The sequence below is a fragment of the Culex quinquefasciatus genome, chromosome 3 (genome assembly GCF_015732765.1).
Source record: "Culex quinquefasciatus strain JHB chromosome 3, VPISU_Cqui_1.0_pri_paternal, whole genome shotgun sequence".
Classification (NCBI taxonomy): domain Eukaryota; kingdom Metazoa; phylum Arthropoda; class Insecta; order Diptera; family Culicidae; genus Culex; species Culex quinquefasciatus.
The window spans coordinates 49,446,622-49,461,528 of record NC_051863.1 but is presented as its reverse complement, the minus strand read 5'-3'; the positions used below and the strand labels follow the sequence as shown (position 1 = coordinate 49,461,528).

The window sequence follows — 14,907 nt, the reverse complement described above, 5'->3', positions numbered from 1 at the left end:
ACTTATTTATGTTAGTTAAAAACACAGCCAAAGTTAACCTTTTGGAAGAAATGAAATTTTTAAAAATATTGGCAAAGTCACATAAAACATGTCAAACTTCCAAACCACGAATTTGCAAAAAACTGATAGAGTTCTTCTTTCCAATGCTTTTTGAGGATTAGAAATTGATGGAAACATGTTTTCCAGGTCTAAAATAGTAGTTTATGCAACAAGTTGCAAAAAGAGGATTTTTTCAGCACGAGGTTCACCGAGTTGGATAAATACGACGAGTGCTGAAAAAATCAAGTTTTGCAACGAGTTCCAAACAACATTTTTTGCAATTCCGAAAAAACACCCATTGAGTGAAATTTTATGTCAAATTTTCATGTATTTTGTCAATAAATCGTTTAAATCAAAAAAAATGTTGAAAAGTGTTACTTTTCGAAACAGGTGCTGAAAAGTTCAACTTTTCAGCACCCATTTCAGCATTTTTTGAATCAGAAAAGTAGGCTTTTTCGTCGTTCAATAATGACAGATAAAGTAAGTAGTTTCACGACGGAATTGCAAAAAAAAAAATTTGTGAATTGTTATAGAAGTCGACGATTTTTTTTTTTTTAATCTTAAATCAAATTTGTACTCAGATAACAACAAGCAATTTTGTCCGAAATGTGAGAATTGATTTCATTTGTATTTTTTTTTCAATTTGGCTGAATAAAATTTTAATAAAACTATATAGAAATGGTCAGCTGAAATTAAAAGAAAAAAAAAGCAGCTCTTAGTATGGACAAATTTCATAATGGTATGATATTTTTAATTTTAAGATTTTTCAAAAATATTGAATGTGACCTCAAATAAAACAGAATTCATTTTGGAAATAAAAATCTGCAAACAAGTCGAAAATTACTTAATTTTTTTTTCGATTTAATGTAATACTTCAAAGGTAGAGCCTTATGAGGTTTAATTTCAAGAAAAACAAAGTAAATTTTCAAATATTTTTAAACATATTTTTTAAGAATTTTCAAATTATCTGTTTAAAAAAATAATTTTTGAACTTCGAAAATCCCACAAATAGTTGCTGAGATATAACATCGCAAAGAATTGAATTTGTCAAAAAATATTTTTTCTGAGAGTTACGATAGCTTGGCAATTATCGGTCAAATTCCCAATTTTAAAAATGGAATGCTTGTAAAATTTTCCAACCTTTTGAAAAAAACAAATTTTAAAAACAATAATATCGAGCATAGCATATCTTAAGGGTATCTCGGGGAGATTATGGACTTGTATGAAGATGATTTGTTATATATATTTTTTGAAGTTTATGTCCCTCGAATCTGATTAAAGTCAAGGGGGGGGGGAGGGGGAGGGGGGGGGGCGCAAAAAAATGAAAAATTACAAAATTGAAATTACAGGCCATGATATCAACATTTGAATGAAAACACCTGTCCAGTTGTTCAGCAATCATCAATTTCCAATATTTCTAAGTATTGACGAAAATTATTTTTGCGAGAAAAAACAGTTTTTGCGGTGCTGTACATTGTAATATCATAAAAAGTTCAAAATATTTTTAAACGAGCCCAACAATTCAAAATATGAAAATCAATGCAGAAAAAGGCATTTAAGATTGTTCTCAGTTGTTTAGACTTCTATTTCCATTTACATTTTGATGTTATATTGAAAAAAAATTGCCCCCTGATTATTCGGACCAATTTTGAGGAAGGGGCGACATGAACATTGAAAAATATTTGCAACGGCCTTATTCTTTTCCGTTTTTTATTGAAAATTGTGTGAAAAACTAAATTAGTATTTTTTTTATAAAATGAAAAGAAACTTTTGTTTGTTGTAAATTGATCTCAGTATTACCTGCAACTTTGCTGAAGACACCAAATCGATCAGATAATCCCTTCAAATGATACAGATTTTTGAATATTTACAATCCATTTCTGTAAGGAAAGCTGTTAAAACTGTGTTCTGTTAAAACAGAATGCCTTCATTGGTCATAGGGATACCCCCCAAAAAGCTTCAGACAAATTAGAAAACATTGAAATCAAAATTTCAAAATTTCTGCTTTTTTGTTCATGTTATGATAAATACCATCGTTGCAAATAAAAAGCAGAGTTTATTTTTTTGTAAAAAATATTTTTTTTGCAGAAGCTATGACCATAATTGATCAATATGGAAAATATTGTAAAGCTCTAAAATTTACTTTAAAGTTGTTTACAAATCACTTCGTATTGATTGCCAATTTTCAATGACAGAACATAAACTACCATAGAAATTTAATTTCTTTCAAATCAAGTAGATTTTTCCACATTTCACAGTTAAATAATTTAATTTGTGTGAAAACCACAAGTCAAGCTGTCGACATTCACAATCCGTGAGTTCCCCGCCAATAATCCAGGTGCACAAGAGTTTGCCTGTTTCAACACCTTTCCTTGTCGAATATATGCTCAGCACTCGAGGACGAAAAGACGCGTCGAAATCGTTCCTTTTCCCCCCAACCAGCCAGCCAGCTAAAATAAAGAGCTAACAAAGTGAGCAGCAACAGTAAAGTCGGCAAGCTTACTACCCGCCCACCGACAGTCGCTGAATATCGCACACTAAACGAGCAACACTCGCGGCGCAGCAAGTCGATAAAAAGCACGATGTTTGAGGACGCTTTTCGCGCTCGTTGGGTTGGAAAAATCAGTGTTGGGACAGAGAAGAGCAAAAAAAAAGCGGTTCGATTTTCCCACTCGCAAAAAAAAGGAGAGAGAAAGCATCGAAAAAAAAAACTGGGGGAAAACACAACCCCCCACGTCATAAAAAGTGGTGAAAAGCGTCCTTGCCGTCCCGGAGCCTTGGCACACGAATAAAACTTAATTTTATTCGACATTTATAGTGCAGTTAATGGATTCCGAGCCGGGCAGCAGCCAAAACTGGTTCGAGGGATTTTTTTTTTTGTTGCTGGTGTTTTGTTTTGTGTTTTCAGGGCACATCGCGATGGAAAAAGCTTCCGCGATCCACCAGACGAGCGCGGGGCGCACACACTTCCGATGGCCGTTTTTGTGGTGAAATTTTGAGGGACCGTCAACTGGATTAGATTTACAGATCTTGTTATGATAAGTGTAATACATTTATAGAAAGTTTTTACTCATTAAGACTTGTTTCTTGTCTTTTGTCTTTTGTCTTTTGTCTTTTGTCTTTTGTCTTTTGTCTTTTGTCTTTTGTCTTTTGTCTTTTGTCTTTTGTCTTTTGTCTTTTGTCTTTTGTCTTTTGTCTTTTGTCTTTTGTCTTTTGTCTTTTGTCTTTTGTCTTTTGTCTTTTGTCTTTTGTCTTTTGTCTTTTGTCTTTTGTCTTTTGTCTTTTGTCTTTTGTCTTTTGTCTTTTGTCTTTTGTCTTTTGTCTTTTGTCTTTTGTCTTTTGTCTTTTGTCTTTTGTCTTTTGTCTTTTGTCTTTTGTCTTTTGTCTTTTGTCTTTTGTCTTTTGTCTTTTGTCTTTTGTCTTTTGTCTTTTGTCTTTTGTCTTTTGTCTTTTGTCTTTTGTCTTTTGTCTTTTGTCTTTTGTCTTTTGTCTTTTGTCTTTTGTCTTTTGTCTTTTGTCTTTTGTCTTTTGTCTTTTTGTCTTTTGTCTTTTGTCTTTTGTCTTTTGTCTTTTGTCTTTTGTCTTTTGTCTTTTGTCTTTTGTCTTTTGTCTTTTGTCTTTTGTCTTTTGTCTTTTGTCTTTTGTCTTTTGTCTTTTGTCTTTGTCTTTTGTCTTTTGTCTTTTGTCTTTGTCTTTTGTCTTTTGTCTTTTGTCTTTTGTCTTTTGTCTTTTGTCTTTTGTCTTTTGTCTTTTGTCTTTTGTCTTTTGTCTTTTGTCTTTTGTCTTTTGTCTTTTGTCTTTTGTCTTTTGTCTTTTGTCTTTTGTCTTTTGTCTTTTGTCTTTTGTCTTTTGTCTTTTGTCTTTTGTCCTGTCTTTTGTCTTTTGTCTTTTGTCTTTTGTCTTTTGTCTTTTGTCTTTTGTCTTTTGTCTTTTGTCTTTTGTCTTTTGTCTTTTGTCTTTTGTCTTTTGTCTTTTGTCTTTTGTCTTTTGTCTTTTGTCTTTTGTCTTTTGTCTTTTGTCTTTTGTCTTTTGTCTTTTGTCTTTTGTCTTTTGTCTTTTGTCTTTTGTCTTTTGTCTTTTGTCTTTTGTCTTTTGTCTTTTGTCTTTTGTCTTTTGTCTTTTGTCTTTTGTCTTTTGTCTTTTGTCTTTTGTCTTTTGTCTTTTGTCTTTTGTCTTTTGTCTTTTGTCTTTTGTCTTTTGTCTTTTGTCTTTTGTCTTTTGTCTTTTGTCTTTTGTCTTTTGTCTTTTGTCTTTTGTCTTTTGTCTTTTGTCTTTTTGTCTTTTTGTCTTTTGTCAATTCTCTACGAAATCGGTCTTTTTTCTTCAATTTTAATTTTTGTATTTTTTAATCCGACTGAAACTTTTTTGGTGCCTTCGATATGCCCAAAGAAGCCATTTTGCATCATTAGTTTGTCCATATAATTTTCCATACAAATTTGGCAGCTGTCCATACAAAAATGATGTATGAAAATTCAAAAATCTGTATCTTTTGAAGGAATTTTTTGATCGATTTGGTGTCTTCGGCAAAGTTATAGGTATGGATACGGACTACACTGGAAAAAAATAATACACGGTAAAAAAAATTTGGTGATTTTTTTATTTAACTTTTTATCACTAAAACTTGATTTACAAAAAAACACTATTTTTAATTTTTTTTATTTTTTGATATGTTTTAGAGGACATAAAATGCAAACTTTTCAGAAATTTCCAGGTTGTGCAAAAAATCATTGACCGAGTTATGAATTTTTTAATCAATACTGATTTTTTCAAAAAATCGAAATTTTGCTCGTAAAAATTTTTCAACTTCATTTTTCGATGTAAAATCAAATTTGCAATAAAAAAGTACTTTACAGAAATTTTGATAAAGTGCACCGTTTTCAAGTTATAGCCATATTTAAGTGACTTTTTTGAAAATAGTCGCAGTTTTTCATTTTTTTAAATAAGTGCACATGTTTGCCCAGTTTTGAAAAAAATATTTTTGAAAAGCTGAGAAAATTCTCTAAATTTTGCTTATTCTGACTTTGTTGATACAACCTTTAGTTGCTGAGATATTGCAATGCAAAGGTTTAAAAACAGGAAAATTGATGTTTTCTAAGTTTCACCCAAACAACCCACCATTTTTTATCGTCAATATCTCAGCAATTAATGGTCCGATTTTCAATGTAAATGTATGAAACAATTGTGAAGTTTTCCGATCTTTTCGAAAAAAATATTTTCGGAATTTTCAAATCAAGACTAACATTTTAAAAGGGCGTAATATTGAATGTTTGGCCTTTTTGAAATGTTAGTCTTGATTTGAAAATTTTGAAAATATTTTTTTCGAAAAGATCGAAAAATTTCACAATTGTTTCATATATTAACATTGAAAATCGGACCAATAGTTGCTAAGATATTGAAGATTGAAAATGGTGGGTTGTTTGGGTAAAACTTAGAAAACATAAATTTTCCTGTTTTTAAACCTTTGCATTGCAATATCTCAGCAACTAAAGGTCGTATCTACAAAGTCCGAATAAGCAAAATATAGAACTCAGCTTTTCAAATATTTTTTCAAAACTGGGCAAACATGTGCACTAATTTTAAAAATGAAAACTGCGACTATTTTCAAAAAGTCACTTAAATATGGCTTTAACTTGAAAACGGTGCACTATCAAAATTTCTGTAAATACTTTTGCAAATTTTACATCGAAAATGAAGTTGAAAATTTTACGAGCAAAATTTCGATTTTTGAAAAATCAGTATTGATTAAAATTCATAACTCGGTCAATGATTTTTGCACAACCAGAAATTTCTGAAAAGTTGGCATTTTATGTCCTCTTAAACATATCAAAAAAAAAAAATTAAAAATAGTGTTTTTTAAATCAAGTTTTAGTGACAAAGTTAAATAAAAAAATCACCAAATTTTTTACCGTGTATTATTTTTTCCAGTGTAGTATCCATCCTACAACTTTGCCGAGACACCAAATCGATCAAAATTCCTTCAAAAGATACAGATTTTGAATTTTTCATCATTTTTGTATGGACGCTGCCAAATTTGTATGGAAAATATATGGACAAACTATGATGCAAATGCTTCTTTGGCATACCGAAGGCACCAAAAAAGTTTCAGTCGGATTAAAAAATACAAAAAAAATCGAATGACCGAAATCCTAGAGAACTGCTCTTTTGTCTTTTGTCTTTTGTCTTTTGTCTTTTGTCTTTTGTCTTTTGTCTTTTGTCTTTTAGTTTTTAGTCTTTAGTTTTTAGTTTTTGGTTTTTAGTTTTTAGTTTTTAGTTTTTAGTTTTTAGTTTTTAGTTTTTAGTTTTTAGTTTTTAGTTTTTAGTTTTTAGTTTTTAGTTTTTAGTTTTTAGTTTTTAGTTTTTAGTTTTTAGTTTTTAGTTTTAGTTTTTAGTTTTTAGTTTTTAGTTTTTAGTTTTTAGTTTTTAGTTTTTAGTTTTTAGTTTTTAGTTTTTAGTTTTTAGTTTTTAGTTTTTAGTTTTTAGTTTTTAGTTTTTAGTTTTTAGTTTTTAGTTTTTAGTTTTTAGTTTTTAGTTTTTAGTTTTTAGTTTTAGTTTTTAGTTTTTAGTTTTAGTTTTTAGTTTTAGTTTTTAGTTTTTAGTTTTTAGTTTTTAGTTTTTAGTTTTTAGTTTTTAGTTTTTAGTTTTTAGTTTTTAGTTTTAGTTTTTAGTTTTTAGTTTTTAGTTTTTAGTTTTTAGTTTTTAGTTTTTAGTTTTAGTTTTTAGTTTTTAGTTTTTAGTTTTAGTTTTTAGTTTTAGTTTTAGTTTTTAGTTTTTAGTTTTAGTTTTTAGTTTTTAGTTTTAGTTTTTAGTTTTTAGTTTTTAGTTTTAAGTTTTAGTTTTTAGTTTTTAGTTTTTAGTTTTTAGTTTTTAGTTTTTAGTTTTTAGTTTTTAGTTTTTAGTTTTAGTTTTTAGTTTTAGTTTTTAGTTTTTAGTTTTTAGTTTTTAGTTTTTAGTTTTTAGTTTTTAGTTTTTAGTTTTTAGTTTTTAGTTTTTAGTTTTTAGTTTTTAGTTTTTAGTTTTTAGTTTTTAGTTTTAGTTTTTAGTTTTTTTAGTTTTTAGTTTTTAGTTTTTAGTTTTTAGTTTTAGTTTTAGTTTTTAGTTTTTAGTTTTTAGTTTTTAGTTTTTAGTTTTTAGTTTTTAGTTTTAGTTTTTAGTTTTAGTTTTTAGTTTTTAGTTTTAGTTTTTAGTTTTTAGTTTTTAGTTTTTAGTTTTTAGTTTTTAGTTTTAGTTTTTAGTTTTTAGTTTTTAGTTTTTAGTTTTTAGTTTTTAGTTTTTAGTTTTAGTTTTTAGTTTTTTTTTAGTTTTTAGTTTTTAGTTTTTAGTTTTTAGTTTTTAGTTTTTAGTTTTTAGTTTTAGTTTTAGTTTTAGTTTTTAGTTTTAGTTTTTAGTTTTTAGTTTTAGTTTTTAGTTTTAGTTTTAGTTTTTAGTTTTTAGTTTTTAGTTTTTAGTTTTTAGTTTTTAGTTTTTAGTTTTTAGTTTTTAGTTTTTAGTTTTTAGTTTTTAGTTTTTAGTTTTTAGTTTTTAGTTTTTAGTTTTTAGTTTTTAGTTTTTAGTTTTTAGTTTTTAGTTTTTAGTTTTTAGTTTTTAGTTTTTAGTTTTTAGTTTTTAGTTTTAGTTTTTAGTTTTTAGTTTTTAGTTTTAGTTTTAGTTTTTAGTTTTTAGTTTTAGTTTTTAGTTTTTAGTTTTTAGTTTTTAGTTTTTAGTTTTAGTTTTTAGTTTTTAGTTTTTAGTTTTTAGTTTTTAGTTTTTAGTTTTTAGTTTTAGTTTTTAGTTTTTAGTTTTAGTTTTTAGTTTTTAGTTTTTAGTTTTTAGTTTTTAGTTTTTAGTTTTTAGTTTTAGTTTTTAGTTTTTAGTTTTTAGTTTTTAGTTTTTAGTTTTAGTTTTTAGTTTTTAGTTTTAGTTTTTAGTTTTAGTTTTTAGTTTTTAGTTTTTAGTTTTAGTTTTAGTTTTTAGTTTTTAGTTTTTAGTTTTTAGTTTTAAGTTTTTAGTTTTTAGTTTTTAGTTTTTAGTTTTTAGTTTTTAGTTTTAGTTTTTAGTTTTTAGTTTTAGTTTTAGTTTTTAGTTTTTAGTTTTTAGTTTTTAGTTTTTAGTTTTTAGTTTTTAGTTTTTAGTTTTTAGTTTTTAGTTTTTAGTTTTAGTTTTAGTTTTAGTTTTTAGTTTTAGTTTTTAGTTTTTAGTTTTTAGTTTTTAGTTTTTAGTTTTAGTTTTTAGTTTTTAGTTTTAGTTTTTAGTTTTAGTTTTTAGTTTTTAGTTTTAGTTTTAGTTTTTAGTTTTTAGTTTTTAGTTTTTAGTTTTAGTTTTTAGTTTTTAGTTTTTAGTTTTTAGTTTTTAGTTTTTAGTTTTTAGTTTTAGTTTTTAGTTTTTAGTTTTTAGTTTTTAGTTTTAGTTTTTAGTTTTTAGTTTTTAGTTTTAGTTTTTAGTTTTTAGTTTTAGTTTTTAGTTTTTAGTTTTTAGTTTTTAGTTTTTAGTTTTAGTTTTTAGTTTTTAGTTTTTAGTTTTTAGTTTTTAGTTTTTAGTTTTTAGTTTTTAGTTTTAGTTTTTAGTTTTTAGTTTTTAGTTTTTAGTTTTTAGTTTTTAGTTTTTAGTTTTTAGTTTTTAGTTTTTAGTTTTTAGTTTTTAGTTTTTAGTTTTTAGTTTTTAGTTTTTAGTTTTTAGTTTTTAGTTTTTAGTTTTTAGTTTTTAGTTTTTAGTTTTTAGTTTTTAGTTTTTAGTTTTTAGTTTTTAGTTTTTAGTTTTTTAAATATTTGGACGATGTAGTAACAATGTCACCAAACCAGACGGCCGCATCGCTCCGATCGACCGTGAATGGGTTGTTCCGATAATGGGTGTTCGGAGCATTTTCCCTTTTTTTTCGCCCATCACAATCCTGCAACTGGTGAAAACAACACTCTCTCTGCGTTAGTGCGAGGGACAGAAATTTTCACAAAAAAAATATAACTGAACGAAAAACTCCCGAAAGTGGGCGATGATAATGGCCTCAAATCGCAGCATTTCGCTCGCCCCAGCAAATCTCCAAGTGGCGAGAGAGTGAGCCTTTTCCGGCTTTTAAAGGCTCTGGACGGCAAAAATGGAAAGCTTTCAAGTTTTGGTTCGCACTCTTTGTTTTCTGCCCAAGCCCGCACAAGATTCGGCCAACAAGGTCATTTTGAAGAGGGGGTGGGAGGGCGGGCGTAATTTGGGTCAAACGTTGGACAATTCGAGTGACCGATAATTTTTGGATTTCTTTTTTGTTTGTTTTTGCAAAATGTGTCTCCAAAAAAGTGTAATAAAATAATTATGACGCCATCCTTCGTGCTCTCGTCGGCCATGGCAACTTTTGAAGCCAGCTGTGCAGTGCGGGTGCCATTTTGAGGAAATGACCCGGGTCACGTATTGGACACCAAAGGAAGAACGGATCAGGACGGCCAACTCTTGCCAACGCGCGCGTGGTGGTCGTTAAGGGATCGGCAATAATCGTAACAGTTCCAGGGCACATTTGCACACTGCAATGGCCAACCTAGCGCGTTTAGCTGTGGGATGCAACAGAGATGACCGTGTGCGGCCATTCCCGGAATGGTGGTGCATAAAACGATTTGTAGAGCTTTTTGGGCGGGAATGTTGGCACAGTGTCAACATTTGTGATTCTGGATTTCGTTGAATTCAAATGTTGCTTTAAGTCTATCAAAAAAAAAAAATACTCACCGGTATCGCCTCGCACATGGCCGCCCCGTCGGCGATCGCCCCGAACGGACCGGCCCCCGGACCTCCGAGCATCGCCGCGACCGCCCCGCCCGCCCCGTCCTCGTTGCAGTTGGCCAGTTCCGCCAGGAAGGGAGGCCGCGGCGGCGGAGGAATCAGAAACTCCGGAGGTGGTCCCGGGCCGCCGCACTCGTCCTGGCCACAGTCTAGGTCCAGATCCAACATTTCCCACATTAACGACGACGGCGACGACGATCACCACACTGCGCCCTTAACGCCGGCTTGGGCTGGGCTGGAGTGTCCGACCGGTGGCCACCGTGGCACGCTGGTTCCCGGGGGTTGTTCCCCGGGGAGGACTGGCGACTGAACTAGGGGGTCACTTCCACAGACGAGTGACGGTTTTGTTTTCTGTGAAGGAGAGAAGAGCAGAAATGATGAACATTAATTAGAGAAGTTCTCAGGGACAATAGAGCAATTTCAGCTCCAGCGTAAGTTATTTACATAGGTATTTTTGTATTTTGTAATTTAAAACGATTTTTTTCGTTCAATTTTTTTTAAGGAAATAGTCTAAGATGTAATAAAAAGACTCACAAAAATGCAGAATGGTATATCTGTCCTAAAAAAAAAAATCAAAAATCATTTGCTAGAACTGTTTTTTAGAAAAGTGGTCTAAACGTCAAAATACTCAAAACTCGATATTGGATTTTAAACCTTGGATTAGGGTAAGAGCCTAATAATTAAGAATAAGAACTTTTTTCAAGCAACAATAATCGATTCATTAGTTCTATTTATAGCCGGGACCGTGGTGTAGGAGTAAGCGTGATTGCGTGGCATTTTTCGAGACGAGATTTGTCTGATCACGCCTTCCGTCGGAAGAGAAGTAAATGTTGGCCCAGGACTAACCTAGAAGTTAGGTCGTTAGCTCAGCCCAGGTGTAGGAGTCGTCTCCCTGGGTCCTGTCTCGGTGGAGTCACTGGTAGGCAGTTGGACTAACAATCCAAAGGTCCGTCAGTCCGAATCCCGGGGTGGATGGAAGCTTAGGTGTAAAAAGAGGTTTGCAATTGCCTCAACAATCAAGCCTTCGAACACCTAGTTTCGAGGAGGAATCTCGCAATCGAGAACGCCAAGGCAATGCTGTAGAGCGAATAATTTGATTTGATTTTTTTTTTGATCTTAGTTCTATATAAAAACGTTTGCAATACTTTTTAGTAGACGTCGAGCTACTGTCGTGTTAGATCCGGAAAGCTGGCTTATTTTGAAATTATTGTTTGACCACAAGAACCAGGATTTTTTTAAATGAGCTTTGAGAAATTTCGAAATAGACAGACAAATTATTTATAGTATATATTTTACCACTTTTTTTCTTTGTAAACTCACAAAAAAATTATCGAAAATATAAGAATGCTCTGAAACGTCAATCTCTGGTTGTGAAAATGAGTTTTTTTAAGTGCTGATGTTCAAAGGATGATTTGTGTGCAGAGGGTGACGAGCGGGAATTCCCGGGAAATTGACCATATTTGGACCTCTCGATTACCGGAAAATTTGGTCGAGACACCTGGGAAATTTTATACTTATAAATATCGATACAAAATCATATAAATTAATTTAAAAAATAAAAAATAGGAAAAATCGACATTATTTAGAACATTCGATATTAAATGTTAGATGTTTAAGATCAAATAAATCAATATCCTTTCAGTTTTTCAGCATTTCTAATCTTCTTATTCAGAATGAGTAAATTCTAACTAGTAAAAAAATTCCAATAATTATAATTGAGAGAAGTCAAAAAAAAAAGTTTGCACCCTAAAATTTATTGTTTTTCTAAAATCTTGTTTTTCAGATTCAGAGAAAAAAATCAAAAGGTAGAAATAGTTTTACAAAATAATGAGGCTACTTTAACTTTTATGGCTTGAATTTTCAAAAAAAAAATAAGTAAAATTATGAAGTAGTTGTAGTTTATTGAAAAGAAACAAATTCATTACTTTTCATTTTTAACTACTGGCACTATTTGAATAGTTAGAAAATTCCCGGGTACCGGGAATTCCCGGGAAATTGAAAATGTCGAGAATCGTCACCCTCTATTTGTGTGTAAAACTGACAAGAAAGACCATATGTTTAGCAACAGTACAAATATCAAATATTGCTCAAAACAGAAGTTTTGTCGAGATCAAAAATAAAAGAAAAAAAACATTGCAATTTCAGCAAAACAGCTTTTCTATGAGACCTCGAATAACGATTTTTTATTTTTGCATTTTTCAGTAGGCTAGAACTGACAAAATATATTTATTAAAAAAATTATGTTTTCTGATAAATTTTGTGTTTTTTTTTTTGCAAAGTTGTAAATATTGAAAAGAAGAATTTAGAGAAAAATTCGATCTTTGAAAAATAAACATTCTTGAATTCTAGCTTCAAAAATGATTTGAAAAAAAATCGTACATTTTGAAGTTGAAATCGATGAAGTTTTACGAAAATGCGAGCAATTTCAAGATTTTTTATGTTTTTTTGGACCTCAAACTTCAATGCCCGTTTTACCTCACTTCCCTTGGTTGTAGAGGGCTCATATTCGGCATGAGTTCATCTCATGTATAAAAAAACAAACGCTGAAAGTTTCATTCAAATCGGAGCACCTCGCTACAACCTCTAGAACAAACCGAGAAAAACTACAACAACTGCCTCTTGAATATTTACATAATAATAGAATTTATAATTTTTTTTTTGAGCGACAAATGTAGCAATACTCATTACGTTGCCGAAGACATTTATTAAATCAGAGACCTTTCTCAAGAAACCACATTTTGAAATGTATAAAGGTTTGTAGAGATTAACAAATTATGTAAATGGAATGGAAGGATGCAGTGCGTGGCCGAATGGTTACGCTGTCCGCTTTGTAAGCGGATGATTCTGGGTTCGATTCCCATCTGCTCCAACCTTCCATCGGATGAGGAAGTGAAATGTCGGTCCCGGCCTTGGTTGTTAGGCCGTTAAGTCATTCCAGGTGTATGAGTCGTCTCCATGCCATAAGTACAAACAACACACCAAACCAAGCCTACTCCGGTGGAATCGCTGGCGGCGGTTGGACTCGCAATCCAAAGGTCGTCAGTTCAAACACTGGGGTGGAAGGTTCCTTGGAGTAAAAAGAGGTTTGGGTGCTCTCTCCATTCAAGCCTTCGGACTCCTAGGTTCGAGCAGAAACTTGCAATAGAGACCACAAAAGACCCGGGGGTCGTTAATGTGGATAGTTTGATTTTTTGTAAATGGAATGCTTAGTTAAAAGGAAAGTACTGACAAAGTTTTAGTCAAAGTGAAATAAATGTTTTATTCATAAATTCTATTATGCTGCTTTCAATTTTATGAAAACACTATTATTTCTTAATTTTTACGTTTTGTACAGATCTGTGCGCGTTATACAATATATTGTGATTAATTTACAAACAATTTTTCAACATTTTTCTATGAAAATTTAAATTTTAGTAAAAAAAATTCCACCTATTTTTTTAGGGAAAGTCAAAAAGGGGGCGGGGCGAAAAACTTGGAATAAAATTTGCAATGGCCTAATAAAAAAAAAAATTACTATTTTACTTATTATTTTAGGTAAAACTACAAAAAAGAGGGCATATTCAACCATAAAATTTTAAAACTGTCCAAAATTGAACCTTTTTCAATGAGTACTGTACTGTACATATTACAGATACTTGAATAACCTTACTGCCCTGTCCTACCCTTAGGGCATCAAATTTTCCCGGGTTTCAAATTTCCCGGGAAATGGAAAAGTATTTTGCCTTCCTCACTGAGGTAAGGCTATAATCCTGCTCGAAAAATGAACTTTAGAAAAACAGCTCGTAGACCTATATTCATGTATACCTATCGACTCAGAATCGAAAACTGAACAAATGTCTGTGTGTGTGTGTGTGTATGTGTGTGCGTATTCCCCTTGGTGCTCAAAATTCTTGCCACGTTTTCTCGGCACATGCTGATCCGATTTGAGTCAAACAAGTTGCATTCGATTCGTTGCGGTGCCCCATTAGGGCGTAATATGGTTGTATGGAAAAAAAAATAAAAATGTCAAAATTTAGCGAGCACAGCAATTTTTCAGTTTCATTTGGGTCCTGAACATCTCCCCAAAGTTTGGGAACGATTGGTTTAGTCCTCGCTTTGCGCAAAGCGATTCACTTTTCCATATAAATTTGTATGGGAAAACCCATTTTTTTGGATTTTGATATTTATAAAATCCACGTTTCACGCTGTAATAAAGCCGGATTCATATTCGGATGCTCTGGAAGGTGCTCTACAACTTTCCCGAAGAGAGTATGGTGCTAACTTGCTCCTAAAAAAAGATACAGCGTGTTCAAAACTCGTCTAAAACGTGATTTTCGAGCAAAAAACACGTTTTAGACGAGTTTTGAACACGCTGTATCTTTTTAGGGCACCATACTCGAAAGTTGTGAGCACCTTCCAGAGCATCCGAATATGAATCCGGTTTTATTACAGCGTGAAACGTGGATTTTATAAATATCAAAATCCAAAAAAATGGTTTTTCCCATACAAATTTATATGGAAAATCGAATCGCTTTGCGCAAAGCGAGGACTAAACCAATCGTTCCCAAACTTTGGGGAGATGTTTAGGACCCCAAAAGGAACTGAAAAATTGCTGTGCTGGAAAATCGATTCTGATATTACACCCTAGTGCCCCATACTGCACTATTGAATTGTTTGAAGATACGATAAGTAGTTCAAAAGTTACGTATAAAAAAGTGTCAGAGTTGACACTTTAAGTCACTTATCTATATGAAAACTACGTCCGGATCCATCATCCAACCCATCGTTAGTTAGGTAATCAAAAGACCTTTCCAATGAGTTCAAAACATTGAAGATCTGGCAACCCCGTCTCAAGTTATGACCACTTAAGTGATATTTATGAACTTTTTTGATGCCGGATCTCACTTAAATGTATGTAAACTATGTCCGGATCCATCATCCGACCCATATTTGGTTAGATAATCAAAAGAATTTTCCAATGAGTCCAAAACATTGAAGATCTGGAAACCCTGTCTCAGGTTATGACCACTTAAGTGATATTTATGAACTTTTTTGAAGCCGGATCTCACTTAACGTGAAGACTTCCATCATTGCCATGATTTTTCGTTCAAAGATATAAATTTTGCGTAGCTTTCAATATTTTGACAAAATTCCTTC

General features: G+C 31.3%; 1 protein-coding gene across 1 annotated transcript in view; it reads right to left on the bottom strand.

The window, feature by feature from the left end:
• LOC6050129 (putative uncharacterized protein DDB_G0286901) overlaps nucleotides 1-9,939 on the bottom strand; it is a 194,498-nt gene extending 184,559 nt beyond the window's left edge. Inside the window, exon 1 of the mRNA XM_038260785.1 lies at nucleotides 9,718-9,939. Within this exon, the coding sequence (XP_038116713.1) occupies nucleotides 9,718-9,939 (222 nt within the window). The remainder of the gene's footprint in view (nucleotides 1-9,717) is intronic.
• Between the last annotated feature and the right edge of the window lie 4,968 nt (nucleotides 9,940-14,907).